General features: G+C 41.0%; 1 protein-coding gene across 1 annotated transcript in view; it reads left to right on the top strand.

Annotated features, from left to right (window-relative positions):
• The window catches only part of LOC139746113 (rRNA methyltransferase 3A, mitochondrial), a 40,988-nt gene extending 17,996 nt beyond the window's left edge, over window positions 1-22,992 (top strand). The window contains exons 3-5 of the mRNA XM_071656969.1: window positions 1,383-1,657; window positions 8,118-8,273; window positions 17,271-22,992. Coding sequence (XP_071513070.1) covers window positions 1,383-1,657; window positions 8,118-8,273; window positions 17,271-17,866 — 1,027 coding nt within the window. The 3' untranslated portion in view covers window positions 17,867-22,992. The remainder of the gene's footprint in view (window positions 1-1,382; window positions 1,658-8,117; window positions 8,274-17,270) is intronic.
• The last annotated feature ends 625 nt before the right edge of the window (window positions 22,993-23,617 follow it).

Genomic DNA, 23,617 nt, shown 5'->3' with positions numbered 1-23,617 from the left:
GCCAGAGGCCACTGGTGTTTGAGAGTGTACCAAAGGTGGTGTCATGAAGTTAGTCTTTTATTTAACCTTAGGATACTGAAGTTGAATTTGACAATAAAGTTTTGGACAGACACATTTTCACAAAAGGCTAGTGGTATTGATGGTATAGTGAAATTGAGGGTTTTGAAGATTAGGGTGTAGTGAAGATTGCCTTTGACCTGTTCTGTAAGGGTCAAGTCAAATGCTTATGATGTCAAAGGTTTGATGAAGATGAGAATGTATTGAAGATGAGGGTACAGTGAAGATGTACTTTGACTTGATCTATGAAGTAAGGTTACTGCCATTTGTGTTGAGTGCAGTGAAGGTAGATGTGTAACGATTAACTTTACCTGATCCATAAGGCTGGAGTGTAGATAGATTTGTAGTGAAGATGGCTTTTGTTTACCCTACCCTGTGTATCATCACTTCAAGAGTACTGAATTTGCTTGTGGATGTTGGTGTTTAAAGTACATATATGTCTTCATCTTTATTATGTAGCTTAACTGGAGTTCACCAGTAATGAAGACTCTTTTGCTGTGGCTACCCTCTTTTAGTGAGTTCCCATAAGGAGTGGATGTCAGAACTAATGCTAGATAGATAGCTTAACAGAGTTCATGCCGTTGTTTGTTATGTCAGGCTTTGCATGTCAAGAGGAAAATTCATTTGGCATTTGTAAGCCCAGTTTATTAGTTTAAATCAGCTACCAGCTGTAGACATTCAAATTCTTGTTTTTTCTTTCCTGTTTAGGGTCATCAGTGAATTTGATACCTTATAACATGATCAATCTATCATCACCAATAATGATATGCTTGTCAGAGAAATATTTGGTCCCAAAATTGATCCCTTCAGTATTCCATTTATTAGTTATAGCCATTCTGAGGCTTGACATTTGATTAGTACTCTTCATTTACAACCCTTCATCTTATTTTCTTACCACCAAAGTACAGTCCCCTCTTTGCTTTGTGACTTAACTTTTATGAGTAATCATTGATGAATGAATTTATGATGCATTCTGAAATTTTAGACCATTTAGACCAAATTTTAGACCATTTCTTTTTGTCAATATATAAATTTAAAAATTTACATTGAAAAAGACGTAAAACATTCATTCTACTCACCTTACATTTGTAATTTTCATTGTTTTTATGGTACACTTCATAAACCTTTCTAATGGGCAAAGTATTTTTTTCTGTTATTGTTCCATTTACTTGTATTCAGTATGGTGTTTGTTGGACATATTGAAACTGAAGTTAGTTGCAAATAGAGTGCCATAGTGAAGATGTGTTTTTGCACTGAAGTAAGTGTAGCAAATGTATCCTAATTGTTTTACAGGATTTTGTATTTGTTTATTGATTTCCTTTCAGAGCACTCCTTACGAATGTTAACTCCCGGAAGTTCAGAGACAAAAATAAACTTTTTATGGTGGAGGGACTTCACATAATTCGAGAAGCATTGGATGCTGGTATTACTCCCGAAGCAATCTTCTTTTCTCAACTTCATCTACTACTTCAGCTGAAGTCTAGATCGTCTTGTTTAGGGCAAGAGGAACTCGCTGCCCTAAATAACCTGCCACTGTATAAGACTCCTTACAAGACTTTGCAGACTTGGTCCTCACTCACAACTTGTCCTGGCATTCTGGGTATGAGATTTTTAACTGCTTATCCATATGCATTTGGAAGTGATTAAGACATTTTACTGAATCCTCTGTTCTTTACCCCAGAAGAGAGCGTTTTCATTCTAACAGACATGTAATTATTTCACTAGATACACTAGAGGGACGAAATTGTCTGTCTATTTCCCTGGTGCCCTTTACCTCTAGGAACTCCCATCAAGGGGTGGCAAAAGAATCTCCATGTATCCCTGTCCTGACATGCCTCCCTTACATACATAATTCCATGCATTCTTCCACCAGTAGTCTTTGACCCTTTCCGTCAATCACATCAACCCCTTTAATTGTACTATTATACATTCTCCTTGTAAACTCCCCATCTTGCATTATTTCTACATGCCCATACCACCTCAAAGTATTATGTTTAACCCACTATACCACTCCACAATTCATCCCCTACCATACCACATCTTTCATACACCCCTTCATTTCTTTCTTCATTCTGTCTAGTCATACCACATGCTCCTCTCAGTTAGCTCATTCCCACAGCCTGAATTCTTGGCCTCTGTGACTCATTCCTTGTCCATGTTTTGGCTGCACAGGTCAGGGTCAAGAGGACTATGCAGTTCCTTAATCCTCTCTTCTCTTCCATACCCTTCATCATTCTTTTAAGGGACCCAATCACTCTTCTAGCCTGTACAGCTTTCTCCCTTTTCTCTATCTCACTAAGCATATAAATTCTTAAATTCTCAGATCTCTTCCAATGTTGCATCCCTAATATCTGTAACACAGTTTAGTATACTTTTTCACTCTGTAGGGTTTTGCAAAATCTATACTTTCACTCTGTATCTTTCAGATACCATTATTTTACTAGCATTTATCTTCGATCACTTATGCTTACACACGTAATAAAACACACTTACAACCCCCTGCAACTCTACTTCACTCAGTATCATCTGCAAATAGTCCGGTCACTAGCCATGACACTTCACTACCACACCCCTTCTCTGCACCTTTCCATTGTTTTGCTGTTGCTCATCCTCCTCAAAGTCTCTGATTGCGGTGTGTAAATGTGTGTGGATGTAAGCAAGATGAGAAAAAAGGAGAGATAGGTAGTTTGTTTGAGGAAAGGAACCTGGATGTTTTGGCTCTGAGTGAAATGAAGCTCAAGGGTAAAAGGGAAGAGTGGTTTGGGAATGTTTTGGGAGTAAAGTCAGGGTTGGTGAGAGGACAAGAGCAAAGGAAGGAGTAGCACTACTCCTGAAACATGAGTTGTGGGAGTATGTGATAGAGTGTAAGAAAGTAAACTCTAGATTGATATGGGTAAAACTGAAAGTGGATGGAGAGAGATGGGTGATTATTGGTGCCTATGCATCTGGGCATGAGAAGAAAGATCATGAGAGGCAAGTGTTTTGGGAGCAGTTGAATGAGTGTGTTAGCAGTTTTGATGCATGAGACCGGGTTACAGTGGTGGGTGATTTGAATGCAAAGGTGAGTAAGGTGGCAGTTGAGGGAATAATTGGTGTACATGGGGAGTTCAGTGTTGTAAATGGAAATGGTGAAGAGCTTGTAGATTTGTGTGCTGAAAGAGGATTGGTGATTGGGAATACCTGGTTTAAAAAGAGAGATAAACATAAGTATACGTATGTAAGTAGGAGAGATGGCCAGAGTGTGTTATTGGATTATGTGTTAATTGATAGGTGCGTGAAAGGGAGACTTTTGGATGTAAATGAGCTGAGAGGGGCAACTGGAGGGATGTCTGATCATTATCTTGTGGAGGTGAAGGTGAAGATTTGTAGAGGTTTTCATAAAAGAAGAGAGAATGTTAGGGTGAAGAGAGTGGTGAGAGAAGTGAGCTTGAGACTTGTGTGAGGAAGTACCATGAGAGACTGAGCGCAGAATGGCAAAAGGTGAAAGCAATGGACGTAAGGGGAGTGGGGGAAGAATGGGATGTATTTTGGGAAGCAGTGATGGCTTGTGCAAAAGATGCTTGTGGCATGAGAAAGATGGGAGGTGGGCAGATTAGAAAGGGTAGTGAGTGGTGGGATGAAGAAGTTAGATTATTACTGAAAGAGAAGAGAGAGGCATTTGGATGATTTTTGCAGGGAAATAGTGCTAATGAGTGGGAGATGTATAAAAGAAAGAGGCAGGAGGTCAAGAGAAAGGTGCAAGAGGTGAAAAAGATGGCAAATGAGAGTTGGGGTGAGAGAGCATCATTAAATTTTCAGGAGAATAAAAAGATGTTTTGGAAGAAGGTAAATAAAGTGTGCGTAAGACAAGAGAACAAATGGGAACATCGGTGAAGGGGGCTAATGGGTAGGTAAAAACAAGTAGTGGTGATGTGAGAAGGAGATGGAGTGAGTATTTTGAAGGTTTGTGAATGTGTTAGATGATAAGAGTGGCAGATATAGGGTGTTTTGGTCGAGATGGTGTGCGAAGTGAGAGGGTCAGAGAGAATGGTTTGGTAAACAGAGAAGAGGTAGCGAAAGCTTTGCAAAGCCAGCAAGGCGGCGGGTTTGGATGGTATTGCAGTGGAATTTATCAAAAAGGGGTGAATGTTTTTTGACTGGTTGGTGAGGATATTCAGTGTATATATGGTTCATGGTGAAGTACCTGAGGATTGGTGGAATGCATGAATAGTGCCATTGTACAAAGGCACAGGGGATAAAGGTGAGTGTTCAAATTTCAGAGGTATAAGTTTGTTGAGTATTCTTGGAAAATTATATGAGGAGGGTATTGATTGAGAGGGTCAAGGCATGTACTGCATCAGATTGGGGAAGAGCAGTGTGGTTTCATAAGTAGTAAAGGATGTGTGGATCAGGTGTTTGCTTTGAAGAATGTATGTGAAAAATACTTAGAAAAGCAAATGGATTTGTATGTAGCATTTATGGATCTGGAGAAGGCACACGATAGAGTTGGTAGAGATGCTCTGTGGAAGGTTTTTTTTTTTTTTTTTTTTTTTATACCTCGTCGCTGTCTCCCGCGGTTGCGAGGTAGCACAAGGAAACAGACGAAAGAAATGGCCCAAACCTCCCCCATACACATGTACATACACACGTCCACACACGCAAAATACATACCTACACAGCTTTCCATGGTTTACCCCGGACGCTTCACATGCCTTGATTCAATCCACTGACAGCACGTCAACCCCTGTATACCACATCGCTCCAATTCACTCTATTCCTTGCCCTCCTTTCACCCTCCTGCATGTTCAGGCCCCGATCACACAAAATCCTTTTCACTCCATCTTTCCACCTCCAATTTGGTCTCCCTCTTCTCCTCGTTCCCTCCACCTCCGACACATATATCCTCTTGGTCAATCTTTCCTCACTCATTCTCTCCATGTGCCCAAACCATTTCAAAACACCCTCTTCTGCTCTCTCAACCACGCTCTTTTTATTTCCACACATCTCTCTTACCCTTACGTTACTTACTCGATCAAACCACCTCACACCACACATTGTCCTCAAACATCTCATTTCCAGCACATCCATCCTCCTGCGCACAACTCTATCCATAGCCCACGCCTCGCAACCATACAACATTGTTGGAACCACTATTCCTTCAAACATACCCATTTTTGCTTTCCGAGATAATGTTCTCGACTTCCACACATTTTTCAAGGCTCCCAAAATTTTCGCCCCCTCCCCCACCCTATGATCCACTTCCGCTTCCATGGTTCCATCCGCTGACAGATCCACTCCCAGATATCTAAAACACTTCACTTCCTCCAGTTTTTCTCCATTCAAACTCACCTCCCAATTGACTTGACCCTCAACCCTACTGTACCTAATAACCTTGCTCTTATTCACATTTACTCTTAACTTTCTTCTTCCACACACTTTACCAAACTCCGTCACCAGCTTCTGCAGTTTCTCACATGAATCCGCCACCAGCGCTGTATCATCAGCGAACAACAACTGACTCACTTCCCAAGCTCTCTCATCCCCAACAGACTTCATACTTGCCCCTCTTTCCAAGACTCTTGCATTTACCTCCCTAACAACCCCATCCATAAACAAATTAAACAACCATGGAGACATCACACACCCCTGCCGCAAACCTACATTCACTGAGAACCAATCACTTTCCTCTCTTCCTACACGTACACATGCCTTACATCCTCGATAAAAACTTTTCACTGCTTCTAACAACTTGCCTCCCACACCATATATTCTTAATACCTTCCACAGAGCATCTCTATCAACTCTATCATATGCCTTCTCCAGATCCATAAATGCTACATACAAATCCATTTGCTTTTCTAAGTATTTCTCACATACATTCTTCAAAGCAAACACCTGATCCACACATCCTCTACCACTTCTGAAACCACACTGCTCTTCCCCAATCTGATGCTCTGTACATGCCTTCACCCTCTCAATCAATACCCTCCCATATAATTTACCAGGAATACTCAACAAACTTATACCTCTGTAATTTGAGCACTCACTCTTATCCCCTTTGCCTTTGTACAATGGCACTATGCACGCATTCCGCCAATCCTCAGGCACCTCACCATGAGTCATACATACATTAAATAACCTTACCAACCAGTCAACAATACAGTCACCCCCTTTTTTAATAAATTCCACTGCAATACCATCCAAACCTGCTGCCTTGCCGGCTTTCATCTTCCGCAAAGCTTTTACTACCTCTTCTCTGTTTACCAAATCATTTTCCCTAACCCTCTCACTTTGCACACCACCTCGACCCAAACACCCTATATCTGCCACTCTGTCATCAGACACATTCAACAAACCTTCAAAATACTCATTCCATCTCCTTCTCACATCACCACTACTTGTTATCACCTCCCCACTTACGCTCTTCACTGAAGTTCCCATTTGCTCCCTTGTCTTACGCATGTGGAAGGTATTATGAGTATATGGTGTGGGAGGCAAATTGCTAGAAGCAGTGAAAAGTTTTTATCGAGGATGTAAGGCATGTGTATGAGTAGGAAGAGAGGAAAGAAAGTGATTGGTTCCCAGTGAATGTCAGTTTGCGGCAGGGGTGTATGATGTCTCCATGGATGTTAAATTTGATTATGGAAGGGGTTGTTAGGGAGGTGAATGCAAGAGTTTTCGAGAGAGGGGCAAGTATGCAGTCTGTTGTGGATGAGAGGGCTTGGGAAGTGAATAGTTTGAAGGAATAGTGGTTCCAACAATGTATATGGTTGTGAGGTGTGGGCTGTAGATAGGGTTGTGTGGAGGAGGGTGGATGTGTTGGAAATGAGATGTTTGAGGACAACCTGTGGTGTGAGGTGGTTTGATCGAGTAAGTAATGAAAGGGTAAGAGAGATGTGTGGTAATAAAAAGTGTGGTTGAGAGAGCAGAAGAGGGTGTATTGAAATGGAGAGAATGAGTGAGGAAAGATTGGCAAAGAGGATGTATGTGTCAGAGGTAAAGGGAACGTGGAGAAGTGGGAGACCAAATTGGAGGTGGAAGGATGGAGTGATAAAGATTTTGAGTTATCAGGGCCTGAACATACAGAAGGGTGAAAGGCATGCAAGGAATAAAGTGAATTGGAACGATTTGGTATACCAAGGTCGATATGCTGTCATTGCATTGAAGTAGGGCATGTAAAGCATCTGGGGTAAACCATGGAGAGGTCTGTGGGGCCTGGATGTGGAAAGGGAGCTGTGGTTTTGGTGCATTACACATAACAGCTAGAGACTGAGTTTGAGCAAATGTGGCCTTTTTTGTCGGGCCATTTCTCGTATGTTTCCTTGCACTACCTAGCTAATGCAGGAGACAGTGATTAAGTATAATAAATAGATGAATAATATATTTATTTATTTATTTTATTTTACTCTGTCACTGTCTCCCGCATTAGCAAGGTAGCGCAAGGAAACAGACGAGAAAATGGCCCAACCCACCCACATACACATGTATATACATACATGTCCACACACACACATATACAAACCTATACATCTCAACGTATACATATATATACACACAAAGTCATATACATATATACACATGCACATAATTCATACTGTCTGCCCTTATTCATTCCCGTTGCCACCCCACCACATAATGAAATACCAACCCCCTTCCCCCGCATGTGCGCGAGGTAGCACTTGGAAAAGACAACCAAGGCCCCATTCGTTCACACTCAGTCTCTAGCTGTCATGTATAATGCACCAAAACCACAGCTCCCTTTCCACATCCAGGCCCCACCGAACTTTCCATGGTTTACCCCAGACGCTTCACGTGCCCTGGTTCAATCCAATGACAGCACGTCTACCCCAGTATACCACATCGTTCTAATTCACTCTATTCCTTGCACGCCTTTCACCCTCCTACATGTTCAGGCCCCGATCACTCAGAATCTTTTTCACTCCATCTTTCCAACTCCAGTTTGGTCTCCCACTTCTCCTTCTTCCCTCCACCTCTGACATGTATATCCTCTTTGTCAATCTTTCCTCACTCATTCTCTCCATATATTGTTTAATATTGTATTATACTTTATTTACTTGCAGGTGTTTTTAAGCATCAAGAATCATGTAAGAATTACTCATCCCACAAAAGCCTTCCAGTTACTGTTATCCTGGATCAGGTACGAGAACCAGGGAACATTGGTGGGATTCTGCGCACATTAGCATCAGTTGGAATCGATCATGCAATTCTTATGAAAGGTATGCAGTCAGTGTTACGTATGATTCTTAAGATAGGTATTTTGCTTGATATCTTTTGTTCATTTCCATGTTTGATAGCAAAGTTTCCCTAGAGAAATCTATTGAAAAGACCACTTCATTACATATCTCCACACATTACTCTCTATAGGCAGCCCTTTAAGTCATTGTTTCCTAGTTGGTTGTACACAGTAGCTGACTAGATGGTATATGGTGTTAGTCTTAGTAGTTCTAATTGTAACTAGAAAGGAATATAAATACATTTTTATATTAAGGAATGTTGTGCAGCATATTTACACAAATTTCTTTTCAGATAATATCGTAAACATGAATTTTATGTTATCCCTGGGGTAGGGGAGAAAGAATACTTCCCACGTATTCCCTGTGTGTTGTAGAAGGTGACTGAAAGGGGAGGGAGTGGGGGGCTGGAAATACTCCCCTTCCATTTTTTTTAATTTTCCAAAAAGGAACAGAGAAGGGGGCCAAGTGAGGAGACTTCCTTGAAGGCTCAGTCCTCTGTTCTTACCGCTACCTCGCTAACGTGGGAAATGGTGATGTATGAAAAAAAAAGAATTTTATGTCTTCAAAATTATCCCTGGGGATAGAAGAGAAAGAATATTTCCCATGTATTCCTGCATGTCATAGGAGGCGACTAAAAGGGGAGGGAGCGGGGGGGCTGGAGATCCTCCCCTCTCTTTTTTAATATTCCAAAAGAAGGAACAGAGAATGGGGCCAAGTGAGGATATTCCGTCAAAGGCTTAGTCCTCTGTTCTTAATGCTACTTCACTAATGCGGGAAATGGTGAATAGTATGAAAAAAATGTCTTCAAAATAATTTACTGTGTTAGCCAATTTAGCAATAGTAAGATGCTATGGTTAAAAAAGTGGTTTCCCAGAGACAAACAAAAATGTGCAGAATTTGAAATATTAAAAAGATGTACTCATAATCAGTCATTCAAAGAACCAGTCATTTAAAAAATGGAGTTTCCCAGAGAGAAGCAAAAATGTGCAAAATTTGAAATATTAAAAAGATGTACTCATAGTCATTCAGACAACCAGTCATTTAAACCCAGTACACCGTAGATACTAGGCATGTTAACATCAGATGAAATTTATTTTATTCCTAATTGTCTTTTCTGTCTTAGCAAGATTGCATCACTTACATCCAATTTCTAAGTATCCATGATATGCCAAAACCAGAACCACAGTCCACAGCCAAATACCAGTGACCACTCCATGGTTTATCTTCACCACGTTATCTTCCCTAGTTGAGCTTATTGAGAACAAGTTTCCCAACATATACCACATCATCCAATATGTTCAATCCTCTGCACTCACCTTGCCTTCATGAATGTTCTGGTCTTGATACCCCAAGTCTCCATAATCAATCCTTCCAACTCCTTCTTGGTCCCCCTGTTCCCTTTGATCCCTTTACTTTTGATATTATTGTTGTTGGTATGTATTTATTATACATAATCAACCGTTTCCCACTTCAGCGAAGTAGCGCCAGAAAGCAGACGAAGAATGGCCCATCCACTCACATACACATATATACACATAAACACCCACATATGCACATATACATACATACACATATCAACATATACATACATATAATGCACATATGCAGACATTACATACATACAAATGTACATATTCATACTGACTTGCCTTCGTCCATTCGTGTCGCTTCCCTACCCCACAGGAAAACAGCATCGCTATCCCCTGCTTCAGCAAAGCAGCGCCAGGAATACAGACAAAAGGGCCACATTCGTTCACACTCAGTCTCTAGCTGTCATGTGCAATCCACTGAAACCACAGCTCCCTATCCACATCCAGGCCCCACACACCTTTCCATGGTTTACCCCAGACGCTTCACATGCCCTAGTTCAGTCCATTGACTGCACATCAACCCTGGTATACCAAATCGTTCCAATCCACTCTATTCCTTGCATGCCTCTCACCCTCCTGTATGTTCAGGCCCTGGTTGCCCAAAATCTTTTTCACTCCATCCTTCTACCTCCAATTTGGTCTCCCACTTCTCCTTGCTCCCTCCACCTCTGACACATATATCCTCTTTGTCAGTCTTTTCTCACTCATTCTCTTCATATGTCCAATCCATTTCAACACACCCTCTTCTACTCTCTCTTTATTTCCACACGTCTCTCTTACATTACTTACTCGATCAAACCACCTCACATCACATATTTTTCTCAAACATTTCATTTCCAACACATCCACCCTCCTCCGTACAACCATATCTATAGCCCATGCCTCGCAACCATATAACATTGTTGGAACCACTATTCCTTCAAACATACCCATTTTTGCTCTTTGAGATAATGTTCTCTCCTTCCACACATTCTTCATTGCTCCCAGACCCTTTGCCCCCTCCCCAACCCTGTGACTCACTTCCGCTTCCATGGATCTATCTGCTGCTAAGTCCACTCCCAGATATCTAAAACACTTCACTTCCTCCAATTTCTTCCCAATCAAACTTAGATCACTTCCTCCAATTTCTTCCCAATCAAACTTAGATCCCAGTTAACTTGTCCCTCAACCCTACTGAACCTAATAACCTTGCTCTTATTCACAGTTACTCTCAACTTCTTTCATACACTTTTCCATACTCAGTCACCAACCTCTGCAGTTTCTTGTGCAAATCAGCCACTAGAGCTGTATCATTGGCGAACAACAAATGACTTACTTCCCTGTTCCTCTCATCCCCAACAGACTGCATACTTACCCCTCTCTCCAAAATGCTTGCATTTACGTCCCTAACCACTCTATCCATAAACAAATTATGCAGCCATGGAGACATCACACATCCCTGCCGCATACTGATATTCGCTGGGAACCAATCCCTCTCCTCCCTTCCTACTTGTACACATGCCTTACATCCTTGGTAAAAACTTTTCACTGCTTCTGTCAACTTACCTCCCACACCATATACGCTTAAAACCTTCCACAAAGCATCTCTATCATCTATCAACTCTATCATATGCCTTCAGTTCCATAAATGCTACATACAAATCCATTTGTTTTTCTAAGTATTTCTCACATACATTCTTCAATGCAAAAACCTGATCCACAGATCCTCTACCACTTCAGAAACCACACTGCTCTTCCCTAATCTGATGCCTTCACCCTCTCAATCATTACCCTCCCTAATGATTTCCCAGGAAAACTCCACAAACTTATGCCTCTGTAGTTTGAACACTCACCTTTATCCCCTTTGCCTTTGTACAATGGCACTATGCATTCATTCTGCCAATCCTCAGGCACCTCACCATGAGTCCATACATACATTAAATAACCTTACCAACCAGTCAACAATACAGTCACCCCCTTTTTAATAAATTCCACTGCAATACCATCCAAACCTGCTGCCTTGCCGGCTTTCATCTTCCGCAAAGCTTTTACTACCTCTTCTCTGTTTACCAAATCATTTTCCCTAACCCTCTCACTTTGCACACCACCTCGACCCAAACACCCTATATCTGCCACTCTGTCATCAGACACATTCAACAAACCTTCAAAATACTCATTCCATCTCCTTCTCACATCACCACTACTTGTTATCACCTCCCCACTTACGCTCTTCACTGAAGTTCCCATTTGCTCCCTTGTCTTACGCATGTGGAAGGTATTATGAGTATATGGTGTGGGAGGCAAATTGCTAGAAGCAGTGAAAAGTTTTTATCGAGGATGTAAGGCATGTGTATGAGTAGGAAGAGAGGAAAGAAAGTGATTGGTTCCCAGTGAATGTCAGTTTGCGGCAGGGGTGTATGATGTCTCCATGGATGTTAAATTTGATTATGGAAGGGGTTGTTAGGGAGGTGAATGCAAGAGTTTTCGAGAGAGGGGCAAGTATGCAGTCTGTTGTGGATGAGAGGGCTTGGGAAGTGAATAGTTTGAAGGAATAGTGGTTCCAACAATGTATATGGTTGTGAGGTGTGGGCTGTAGATAGGGTTGTGTGGAGGAGGGTGGATGTGTTGGAAATGAGATGTTTGAGGACAACCTGTGGTGTGAGGTGGTTTGATCGAGTAAGTAATGAAAGGGTAAGAGAGATGTGTGGTAATAAAAAGTGTGGTTGAGAGAGCAGAAGAGGGTGTATTGAAATGGAGAGAATGAGTGAGGAAAGATTGGCAAAGAGGATGTATGTGTCAGAGGTAAAGGGAACGTGGAGAAGTGGGAGACCAAATTGGAGGTGGAAGGATGGAGTGATAAAGATTTTGAGTTATCAGGGCCTGAACATACAGAAGGGTGAAAGGCATGCAAGGAATAAAGTGAATTGGAACGATTTGGTATACCAAGGTCGATATGCTGTCATTGCATTGAAGTAGGGCATGTAAAGCATCTGGGGTAAACCATGGAGAGGTCTGTGGGGCCTGGATGTGGAAAGGGAGCTGTGGTTTTGGTGCATTACACATAACAGCTAGAGACTGAGTTTGAGCAAATGTGGCCTTTTTGTCGGGCCATTTCTCGTATGTTTCCTTGCACTACCTAGCTAATGCAGGAGACAGTGATTAAGTATAATAAATAGATGAATAATATATTTATTTATTTATTTTATTTTACTCTGTCACTGTCTCCCGCATTAGCAAGGTAGCGCAAGGAAACAGACGAGAAAATGGCCCAACCCACCCACATACACATGTATATACATACATGTCCACACACACACATATACAAACCTATACATCTCAACGTATACATATATATACACACAAAGTCATATACATATATACACATGCACATAATTCATACTGTCTGCCCTTATTCATTCCCGTTGCCACCCCACCACATAATGAAATACCAACCCCCTTCCCCCGCATGTGCGCGAGGTAGCACTTGGAAAAGACAACCAAGGCCCCATTCGTTCACACTCAGTCTCTAGCTGTCATGTATAATGCACCAAAACCACAGCTCCCTTTCCACATCCAGGCCCCACCGAACTTTCCATGGTTTACCCCAGACGCTTCACGTGCCCTGGTTCAATCCAATGACAGCACGTCTACCCCAGTATACCACATCGTTCTAATTCACTCTATTCCTTGCACGCCTTTCACCCTCCTACATGTTCAGGCCCCGATCACTCAGAATCTTTTTCACTCCATCTTTCCAACTCCAGTTTGGTCTCCCACTTCTCCTTCTTCCCTCCACCTCTGACATGTATATCCTCTTTGTCAATCTTTCCTCACTCATTCTCTCCATATATTGTTTAATATTGTATTATACTTTATTTACTTGCAGGTGTTTTTAAGCATCAAGAATCATGTAAGAATTACTCATCCCACAAAAGCCTTCCAGTTACTGTTATCCTGGATCAGGTACGAGAACCAGGGAACATTGGTGGGATTCTGCGCACATTAGCATCAGTTGGAATCGATCATGCAATTCTTATGAAAGGTATGCAGTCAGTGTTACGTATGATTCTTAAGATAGGTATTTTGCTTGATATCTTTTGTTCATTTCCATGTTTGATAGCAAAGTTTCCCTAGAGAAATCTATTGAAAAGACCACTTCATTACATATCTCCACACATTACTCTCTATAGGCAGCCCTTTAAGTCATTGTTTCCTAGTTGGTTGTACACAGTAGCTGACTAGATGGTATATGGTGTTAGTCTTAGTAGTTCTAATTGTAACTAGAAAGGAATATAAATACATTTTTATATTAAGGAATGTTGTGCAGCATATTTACACAAATTTCTTTTCAGATAATATCGTAAACATGAATTTTATGTTATCCCTGGGGTAGGGGAGAAAGAATACTTCCCACGTATTCCCTGTGTGTTGTAGAAGGTGACTGAAAGGGGAGGGAGTGGGGGGCTGGAAATACTCCCCTTCCATTTTTTTTAATTTTCCAAAAAGGAACAGAGAAGGGGGCCAAGTGAGGAGACTTCCTTGAAGGCTCAGTCCTCTGTTCTTACCGCTACCTCGCTAACGTGGGAAATGGTGATGTATGAAAAAAAAAGAATTTTATGTCTTCAAAATTATCCCTGGGGATAGAAGAGAAAGAATATTTCCCATGTATTCCTGCATGTCATAGGAGGCGACTAAAAGGGGAGGGAGCGGGGGGGCTGGAGATCCTCCCCTCTCTTTTTTAATATTCCAAAAGAAGGAACAGAGAATGGGGCCAAGTGAGGATATTCCGTCAAAGGCTTAGTCCTCTGTTCTTAATGCTACTTCACTAATGCGGGAAATGGTGAATAGTATGAAAAAAATGTCTTCAAAATAATTTACTGTGTTAGCCAATTTAGCAATAGTAAGATGCTATGGTTAAAAAAGTGGTTTCCCAGAGACAAACAAAAATGTGCAGAATTTGAAATATTAAAAAGATGTACTCATAATCAGTCATTCAAAGAACCAGTCATTTAAAAAATGGAGTTTCCCAGAGAGAAGCAAAAATGTGCAAAATTTGAAATATTAAAAAGATGTACTCATAGTCATTCAGACAACCAGTCATTTAAACCCAGTACACCGTAGATACTAGGCATGTTAACATCAGATGAAATTTATTTTATTCCTAATTGTCTTTTCTGTCTTAGCAAGATTGCATCACTTACATCCAATTTCTAAGTATCCATGATATGCCAAAACCAGAACCACAGTCCACAGCCAAATACCAGTGACCACTCCATGGTTTATCTTCACCACGTTATCTTCCCTAGTTGAGCTTATTGAGAACAAGTTTCCCAACATATACCACATCATCCAATATGTTCAATCCTCTGCACTCACCTTGCCTTCATGAATGTTCTGGTCTTGATACCCCAAGTCTCCATAATCAATCCTTCCAACTCCTTCTTGGTCCCCCTGTTCCCTTTGATCCCTTTACTTTTGATATTATTGTTGTTGGTATGTATTTATTATACATAATCAACCGTTTCCCACTTCAGCGAAGTAGCGCCAGAAAGCAGACGAAGAATGGCCCATCCACTCACATACACATATATACACATAAACACCCACATATGCACATATACATACATACACATATCAACATATACATACATATAATGCACATATGCAGACATTACATACATACAAATGTACATATTCATACTGACTTGCCTTCGTCCATTCGTGTCGCTTCCCTACCCCACAGGAAAACAGCATCGCTATCCCCTGCTTCAGCAAAGCAGCGCCAGGAATACAGACAAAAGGGCCACATTCGTTCACACTCAGTCTCTAGCTGTCATGTGCAATCCACTGAAACCACAGCTCCCTATCCACATCCAGGCCCCACACACCTTTCCATGGTTTACCCCAGACGCTTCACATGCCCTAGTTCAGTCCATTGACTGCACATCAACCCTGGTATACCAAATCGTTCCAATCCACTCTATTCCTTGCATGCCTCTCACCCTCCTGTATGTTCAGGCCCTGGTTGCCCAAAATCTTTTTCACTCCATCCTTCTACCTCCAATTTGGTCTCCCACTTCTCCTTGCTCCCTCCACCTCTGACACATATATCCTCTTTGTCAGTCTTTTCTCACTCATTCTCTTCATATGTCCAATCCATTTCAACACACCCTCTTCTACTCTCTCTTTATTTCCACACGTCTCTCTTACATTACTTACTCGATCAAACCACCTCACATCACATATTTTTCTCAAACATTTCATTTCCAACACATCCACCCTCCTCCGTACAACCATATCTATAGCCCATGCCTCGCAACCATATAACATTGTTGGAACCACTATTCCTTCAAACATACCCATTTTTGCTCTTTGAGATAATGTTCTCTCCTTCCACACATTCTTCATTGCTCCCAGACCCTTTGCCCCCTCCCCAACCCTGTGACTCACTTCCGCTTCCATGGATCTATCTGCTGCTAAGTCCACTCCCAGATATCTAAAACACTTCACTTCCTCCAATTTCTTCCCAATCAAACTTAGATCACTTCCTCCAATTTCTTCCCAATCAAACTTAGATCCCAGTTAACTTGTCCCTCAACCCTACTGAACCTAATAACCTTGCTCTTATTCACAGTTACTCTCAACTTCTTTCATACACTTTTCCATACTCAGTCACCAACCTCTGCAGTTTCTTGTGCAAATCAGCCACTAGAGCTGTATCATTGGCGAACAACAAATGACTTACTTCCCTGTTCCTCTCATCCCCAACAGACTGCATACTTACCCCTCTCTCCAAAATGCTTGCATTTACGTCCCTAACCACTCTATCCATAAACAAATTATGCAGCCATGGAGACATCACACATCCCTGCCGCATACTGATATTCGCTGGGAACCAATCCCTCTCCTCCCTTCCTACTTGTACACATGCCTTACATCCTTGGTAAAAACTTTTCACTGCTTCTGTCAACTTACCTCCCACACCATATACGCTTAAAACCTTCCACAAAGCATCTCTATCATCTATCAACTCTATCATATGCCTTCAGTTCCATAAATGCTACATACAAATCCATTTGTTTTTCTAAGTATTTCTCACATACATTCTTCAATGCAAAAACCTGATCCACAGATCCTCTACCACTTCAGAAACCACACTGCTCTTCCCTAATCTGATGCCTTCACCCTCTCAATCATTACCCTCCCTAATGATTTCCCAGGAAAACTCCACAAACTTATGCCTCTGTAGTTTGAACACTCACCTTTATCCCCTTTGCCTTTGTACAATGGCACTATGCATTCATTCTGCTAATCCTCAGGCACTTTACCATGGTCCATACATACATTGAATATCCTTACCAATCAATCAACAACACAGTCACCCTCTTTCTTAATAAATTTCCCTGCAACACCATCCAAACGTGCCCCCTTGCCAGATTTCATCCTCCGCAAAGCTTTCATTACCTCTTCTCTGTTCACCAAATCGTTCTCAGATGTTACCTTATTTAATAATGTCAAGGAATAGAAGATAATGATTCCAAAGTCTCCTTAGTTAATTTTTAAGATGTGTTGGTGGCATTTAAATCTGCTAAAGAGAAAATTGAAAACTAAGCTTGGTATTTATTTTCAGGATGTTGTGATCCATGGGAATCTAAAGTCTTACGGGCAGCATGTGGTGCACATTTCCGGATAAAGTTGATATCCAAGGTAACCTGGGATATTCTCAACAACTACATACCAGAAAATGCTCCACTTCTCTTAGCTGATGTGTGTCAAGAACTGGATCCAAATAGAAATATGAATGTAAATACACAGCAGCATGATGCTCTACAAGTTAACCCAGTGACAAAAGAGAACAGATCTGCACCTTATGTTGAGGAATCTGTAGGCATGTATGAAGTTGACAGTGAGGGGAACAAAGTATTTATTGATCCTAGTTATGTTGATGAGGAACATCTCCGTAACTTTGAAAATGTTCAGCTTCCAGTTTATTACTATGATAAAGTAGAGGTTTTCCAAAAGATCTCTAATTCAAGCACAGGTGCTGTCATCATCATTGGTGGAGAAGCTGGCATTAGTACTGCTGCCAAAAAATTTGCGTATGTCAATGAAGGTATTCAGGTGACTATTCCTCAAGAAAAAGGTATGGATAGCCTGAATACAAGTGTAGCTGCAGGCATAATTCTCTATGAAATTCGTAGACAGTTCTATCAGTTAAACTTATAGAGCCAGATGTAAAGCACAAAGGCATGTTCATGTAGAATATTCTGTAGTCAGTGAGGGCTCACACATGGGCATTACTCTCTATTTATTAAGTTTATCTTTTAAGTACAATGTATCCTATATCTGAATATTCTGAATATACAGTACCATGATTCCCAGAAAGTTAAACCAGTGACAAAAGAGATCAGATTTGCACCTTATGAGGAGGAATCTCTTGGTATGTATGAAGTAGACTGTGTGGGGAACAAAGCACTTCTTATGTTATGATGACCTGCCAGTCATTGGATTACAGGAAAAAGAGATCTTTTTGGCTTGGACATTTTGTCTGGATTGAATGAAGTCACTGATGCACAGCTTTTCCATTACAAAACTTTGTGCTGGCTAGCTGATGGTTCATAGGTGTGCATCTAGTTGGTCATTGGCACTCCCATTAGCTTTTTCACAATCTCCCTCATCCCAGTCCTGCTGCATGTTTCATTGTGCCTAGGGCTCACAACTCTTTCCTGTGAAGTTAATAGATATTTTTCATGGGATGGGCAAAACATGCTCCAATTGAGACAATCTTGAGTATAAGTAAAATTAAAAGAAAGTAGAAATTAATCAGGGCTCTGTAAATTCTTGTAGACTTGTCTCTTAAAGGAAATAAGTTTATATGGAAAGAAAAAGACAAAAGAAGGATAAAATTCCATAGCTTAGTTTTTTTTTGGAAAGAAGTAGGTATCATAACAGCCAGTCCTTGAGAGGCCAGACTCCAAACAGAAACTGTGAGAAGCATCTGCCAAACACATGCCATGGATCCAAACTTTAGGGTTGGGGGCAAATGCAGACATCTCACAAGAACAATAGCCAAAATGTTATCTATAGAATAGAGAAATAGCAAGAACATCGTGGTATATGCAAAGGGAGGATTGGAAGGAGGTGATGCTAGGAGAATTATTGGGATGGAAGACTTTTTGATTCCTCTCTAGTTAACAAAGACGTGAAGGATGAGCCAACTTAGCAGTATTCCAAACTTGGGTGAATAAAACCCCTGTAGATACGAAATTGATGTCCACAAGAAAAATAATCATGGCATCTATACAATACTCCCAAGTTTTGGGAAGCAGACTTCGTTCTGGAAACCCCACATTCTAAATGTTACAGAGTGGAGGATATGGTTTTGCCCATCATGTGTTATGTTGCTGCAGGGCTGAAATGTGTTTTGAAATTGAACAGAGAATAAAATGATTCCTAGAAAGAGATACAGGGAAAAATTGCATTTTAGGACTATTGAATTTTTACATTCATCATTGCTTCCCCACTCTGAAACATTGGAGAGGAAATATGATTGGTGTGAGAAAGAAGGGAAAGAAAAGAAGGATATTGTATATAAAGTGGAATCATCATAAGAGTGAATAATGTTAGAAGTAGAAGAGAAATGATCATTTATAGAGAGATGAAAGAGAGAGAGAGAGAGTAGACAATAGGACAGAAACCTGAGAAACACCACTACCAATAGGATAGGAGGGGAAAGTTGCTCCATCAACATCTACTGTGATGGAATGTTCAGAAAGGAAACTATGCATCAGAGAAGTGAGAGAAGCAGTGACTTTAAAGTTAAGGAATTTAGAAAGCAAAGACATGCCATACTGTCAAATGCTTTGGAGGTATTAAGGCCTGTCTACACGAGCGGGCCTGATCGGCAGGCTTGCCCGTTAACGGGCATATTTGACAGGCAAACGATCAAATTGCCCAAAAGCCTGCCGTAAATCACTGAGCTGGTGCCAGGTAGCTGGATTTTCTACCCTGCCAGACGCAAGATAATATCGTGAACCCACGGCGGGCCTTCATCCCACATCCCACGGCATAGTAGCACAGTGAACATTTAACGATGGCAGCCCAGGATAACTCTAGTGAGCCACCAACAATTTTTTGGTCTAAAGCACTTACTAGTACTTTGATTGACCTTTATTGTAAGAATCCATGTTTATGGAATGTGAAGCTGAAATGCTATAAGAACAGAGACAAACACATAACAACAGTGAAGGCTATTGCTGCGGAGATGAGAGAGCATGGTACTTCCGTTACGACGGATGACATAAAAAAGAAAATAGACACGCTGCGTAACCAATTTTGGCATGAATGCAAGAAAGTAAAGCATTCACAGAAGTCAGGAGCTGGGAGTGAAGATATCTATGTACCTAAATTGTGGTGCTTCTATGACCTGATTTTCCTCCATGACAGTGATAATCCAAGACCTTCATTGTCAAACTTGGACACAAGCCAAAACACTGGGAATGGTGAGGATACGTCTTAAGTAGTCAGCCTTCAGCACCTCGTATATGGCCCTACATGTTTCTGGTATTATAGGGGACAAGCTTTGCTTTGATATGCGTGTACTGTACTACAACTCTGAATAAGTAGACCCCACTTGCTAAAAATCGCAGGGTTGCTTCCAGACGAGCTTCTGCTGTAATGCTGTTTCTCATAACTGTGTCTTTCTTCACTATGTATGGCTCCACCTTTGATAACAAGATGTAAAAAGTGTTTACACTCATCCTCAAGTAATTTCTGAAGTTGTGTTCCTCACTACTTTGTAGTTCATGAAGTATTGTTGCAGTGCTTCCAAACATACTTCTTTTCTTTAACCAGTCTTTACACCATATCCTTCTCTTCTTGAGACACAAAACTATTATCATAGAGCACAAAATCTTTTTCTTGACAGTGTTAGGCACCATGGTTCTTGTACCACACTCCACCCGCTACTGGTAACATTGTCGGGCAGGCCCGGCTGTTCATCACTTCGGTCGTGTGGACAACATTCACGGGCAGGCCCGCCAGAATTTGCCCGTTATCGGGCAAACCCGCCGATCAGGCCCGCTCGTGTAGACAGGCCTTTAGAGGCTAGACAAAAGTTTCACCAAAATCCCTGAGAGAGAAGGACAAAAGGTGAGTCACATATCAGAGATCAACTGACCTAGCTCTATAGAATACACTTGGGTTATCTAAAAGGAAATGAGATTCTAAGTGTTTGAGAGAGTTAGCAGAAGTGTGAGCTATTAGGTGGGGGGTTAGTTGGAGGGCCTAGAGCAGTGACCTATCTTAGGGATGGGCTGTAGCAAGGCATGCTTTCAAGTGGAAGAGAAAGTCTGGGTTTTTAAACAGGTGAAATAGGCTAGCAAGGTTTGGTGCTACCTTAGAGGTACACTCCCGAAGAACCCATGGAGCTATGCCATCTGAGCTATACACCTTGTCAACCTGAAGCTGGGAGAGTACCTGGAAGACTCTGTGTGAGGGAAATGCAGATGGCATAGGTTCAGTGGGAAGAGATGAGGGTAGAGGATTAGAAGCTGAATCATCAAAAGTTGAGTTTAAGGAAGACAAGGAACCAAAGAGAATGGATATATGAGTTGGAGAGGTAGCAGTAGATTGATCAGGTCAGAAGAGGAGAAAAGGTTGAATTACAATTCTTGGAGATGCTTTTGGTTAAGAACCAAAAATATTTGTGATTAGAAGTAAAATTTGCACACTCTTTATTAAGGTGCACTTGGCTCTTCGAGGAACAACTCTACAATGATTCTGAGCAGAAATGAAAGTGGAGTGGGTTTCTGGGGAAGGGAAAAGTTTCATAGTCTGGAACAAACCATCCTTGGCATGAAAGATACCAAAGCAGGAGTGATCAAACTACATTTTAGTAGAAAAAGATTTGAAAGATGACCTCTTGCTATGTGTTTAGCATAATACAGGGAATACCTCTGAGTTCTTCCAAAGTGTCACAGTTGGTGTTTCAAGGGGTGAGGAAATAGGAAGTAGTAGAATATCTGAAGGGGGGCAGAAATGGTATATGAATAGTGGGAGGGTTCAGCAGTAAAAAAGTCAAGTGTGTTAGAAGAGTAATTGTTATGGGTGTTACCTTATGTAGGACGTTTAATTAATTGCTCCAGCTCATTAAGGAGAGAAAAAAAAAGGCCTTAACTCCACCAGGATTGTACTGGTTAAAATGTAACCAACCCTTGTGGTGTACATGGAAATCTGCATAGGGGATCTTGGTGCATGGATGTGAAGAGAGCAAAGCTTCATAGCAAGAAGTCATATAGTCAAAGAGTTTAAATAGAAGAATTATTGGGAAGTAAAGGAAATGCACACAAAAGTCTTTAACTGGTAAACTCCAGTGCCACTTCTTAGCCTTTAATGCCTCACTCTTACAGGCGCTGGCAAAGGGCAACTCTAGTGCCGTGCTTCCAGAGGCTCCTACCAAATGTTTCTACCTACTACTTCTAATATATCTACCTAATGTTCCACCCTTCTAGCTCTACTTAATGTTCATACCTACTACTTCCATCTGGTTTCTACCATTTTTCCCAAAAGGCAGGTCTAGCACATAGTGCTCACTGCAGGAAAATCTAGTCATGAAGAATGAGTTGTGCGAGTTAGGTGATGTCAAGTTTTCTGTATAACATGGATTGTATGTTTGTGTACAGAATATCAGCAATTCAGTGCAGGTGTGACAGAAAGACAGCTACCTAGGTCTGAGGAGTGCAACTTGGCAACCACTGAAGGAAATCCTGACCAGCTTTATAAAGCCATATTTTAAATGCTATTATTGGTCATAATAAAGCCATATTTTAAATGCTAAGTGCTTTAGCCTGTAGACTATGGCATCATTTTAACTGTGGAGAGGGATATAAGAGAAATATGATGGATGGCTGCCCAGTTGTGGAGGGAGATAAGGGAAGAGAACCCAGGAAATTATTAACGTTCAATCTCTGTGTTTATAATAACAAATCCAGTTGGGATTTTTTTGACACTAAAACCCTAGTGATTCCTTGAGAATTTTATCCAGCAGACTGGTGTAGGATGTGGATCAGAAGGCAAAAGATGGGGATTTTGCTGTCCAGGAGTACAGTGATTTCATTCAAAAGATTGGGGATGCTAAAGTATAGGAACAAGCTGCTGAGGACGGGATGGAGGTGGAAGAGAATGTGGTATAAATTACTGCTAACATCTCAGTATGAACAGCACAAACATCTCCATATAGGAAGGTGATGATGAAGAATGGGAAGCTAACAAGATTTAACATCAAATTATCAAAGATTAGGAAGGTGGATGAGATTGTGAGATTTGTTACCCATAACATGGATGATGATGGATTTCATCCACTGTATGATATGGCACATGGGAGATGAGGATCAGAGTAATTATAAAGCCACAGGAGAGATTTGTTAAAAAAAAAAAAAGAGATTGGCATTTGCTTAAGACAGTGGGACATGTTCTTCCCTCAGGGGGGTGAGTACATCCATGTATGTACCACTTCCCTCTCCTTTACTTTGCTGCAGTACCCCAATGAAATCACCATCATCATTCCCCTAAGTGGCTCAGCTAATCTCATTGCCTTCATAAAATCCAAGGGGAAATGGACCAAGACTATTGTATCCAATAATGGAGATTATGGTATTGAGGATGATGTTACTGAGTATACTGTCTGTGATGAAGGCATTACTATTAGTGATCTGAAAATTTATAATGTATTATCACAATAGAAGATGGGTGTCTTACAAATAGCAGTTTTCAAGTAAATGTGAGAAGTGGAATGAGATTTTGACATGGAAAAATGGGTCATGGATTAAGGAGATAGATTATTTTGGAGTTTACACAGGCAGAACTAGTTGTTATAACTGAGGCTGTAAAGAAAAAAAGCTAAATTCTGATAATATCTTGGTTGTGACTAATTTGGATGATATGCTTCCTTGGAAAATTAGATGCAGTGTTTATGTT

The sequence above is a fragment of the Panulirus ornatus genome, chromosome 4 (genome assembly GCF_036320965.1).
Source record: "Panulirus ornatus isolate Po-2019 chromosome 4, ASM3632096v1, whole genome shotgun sequence".
Lineage (NCBI taxonomy): Eukaryota > Metazoa > Arthropoda > Malacostraca > Decapoda > Palinuridae > Panulirus > Panulirus ornatus.
The sequence above is the reverse complement of the archived record's forward strand: the minus strand, read 5'-3'. Positions and strand labels throughout refer to the sequence as shown.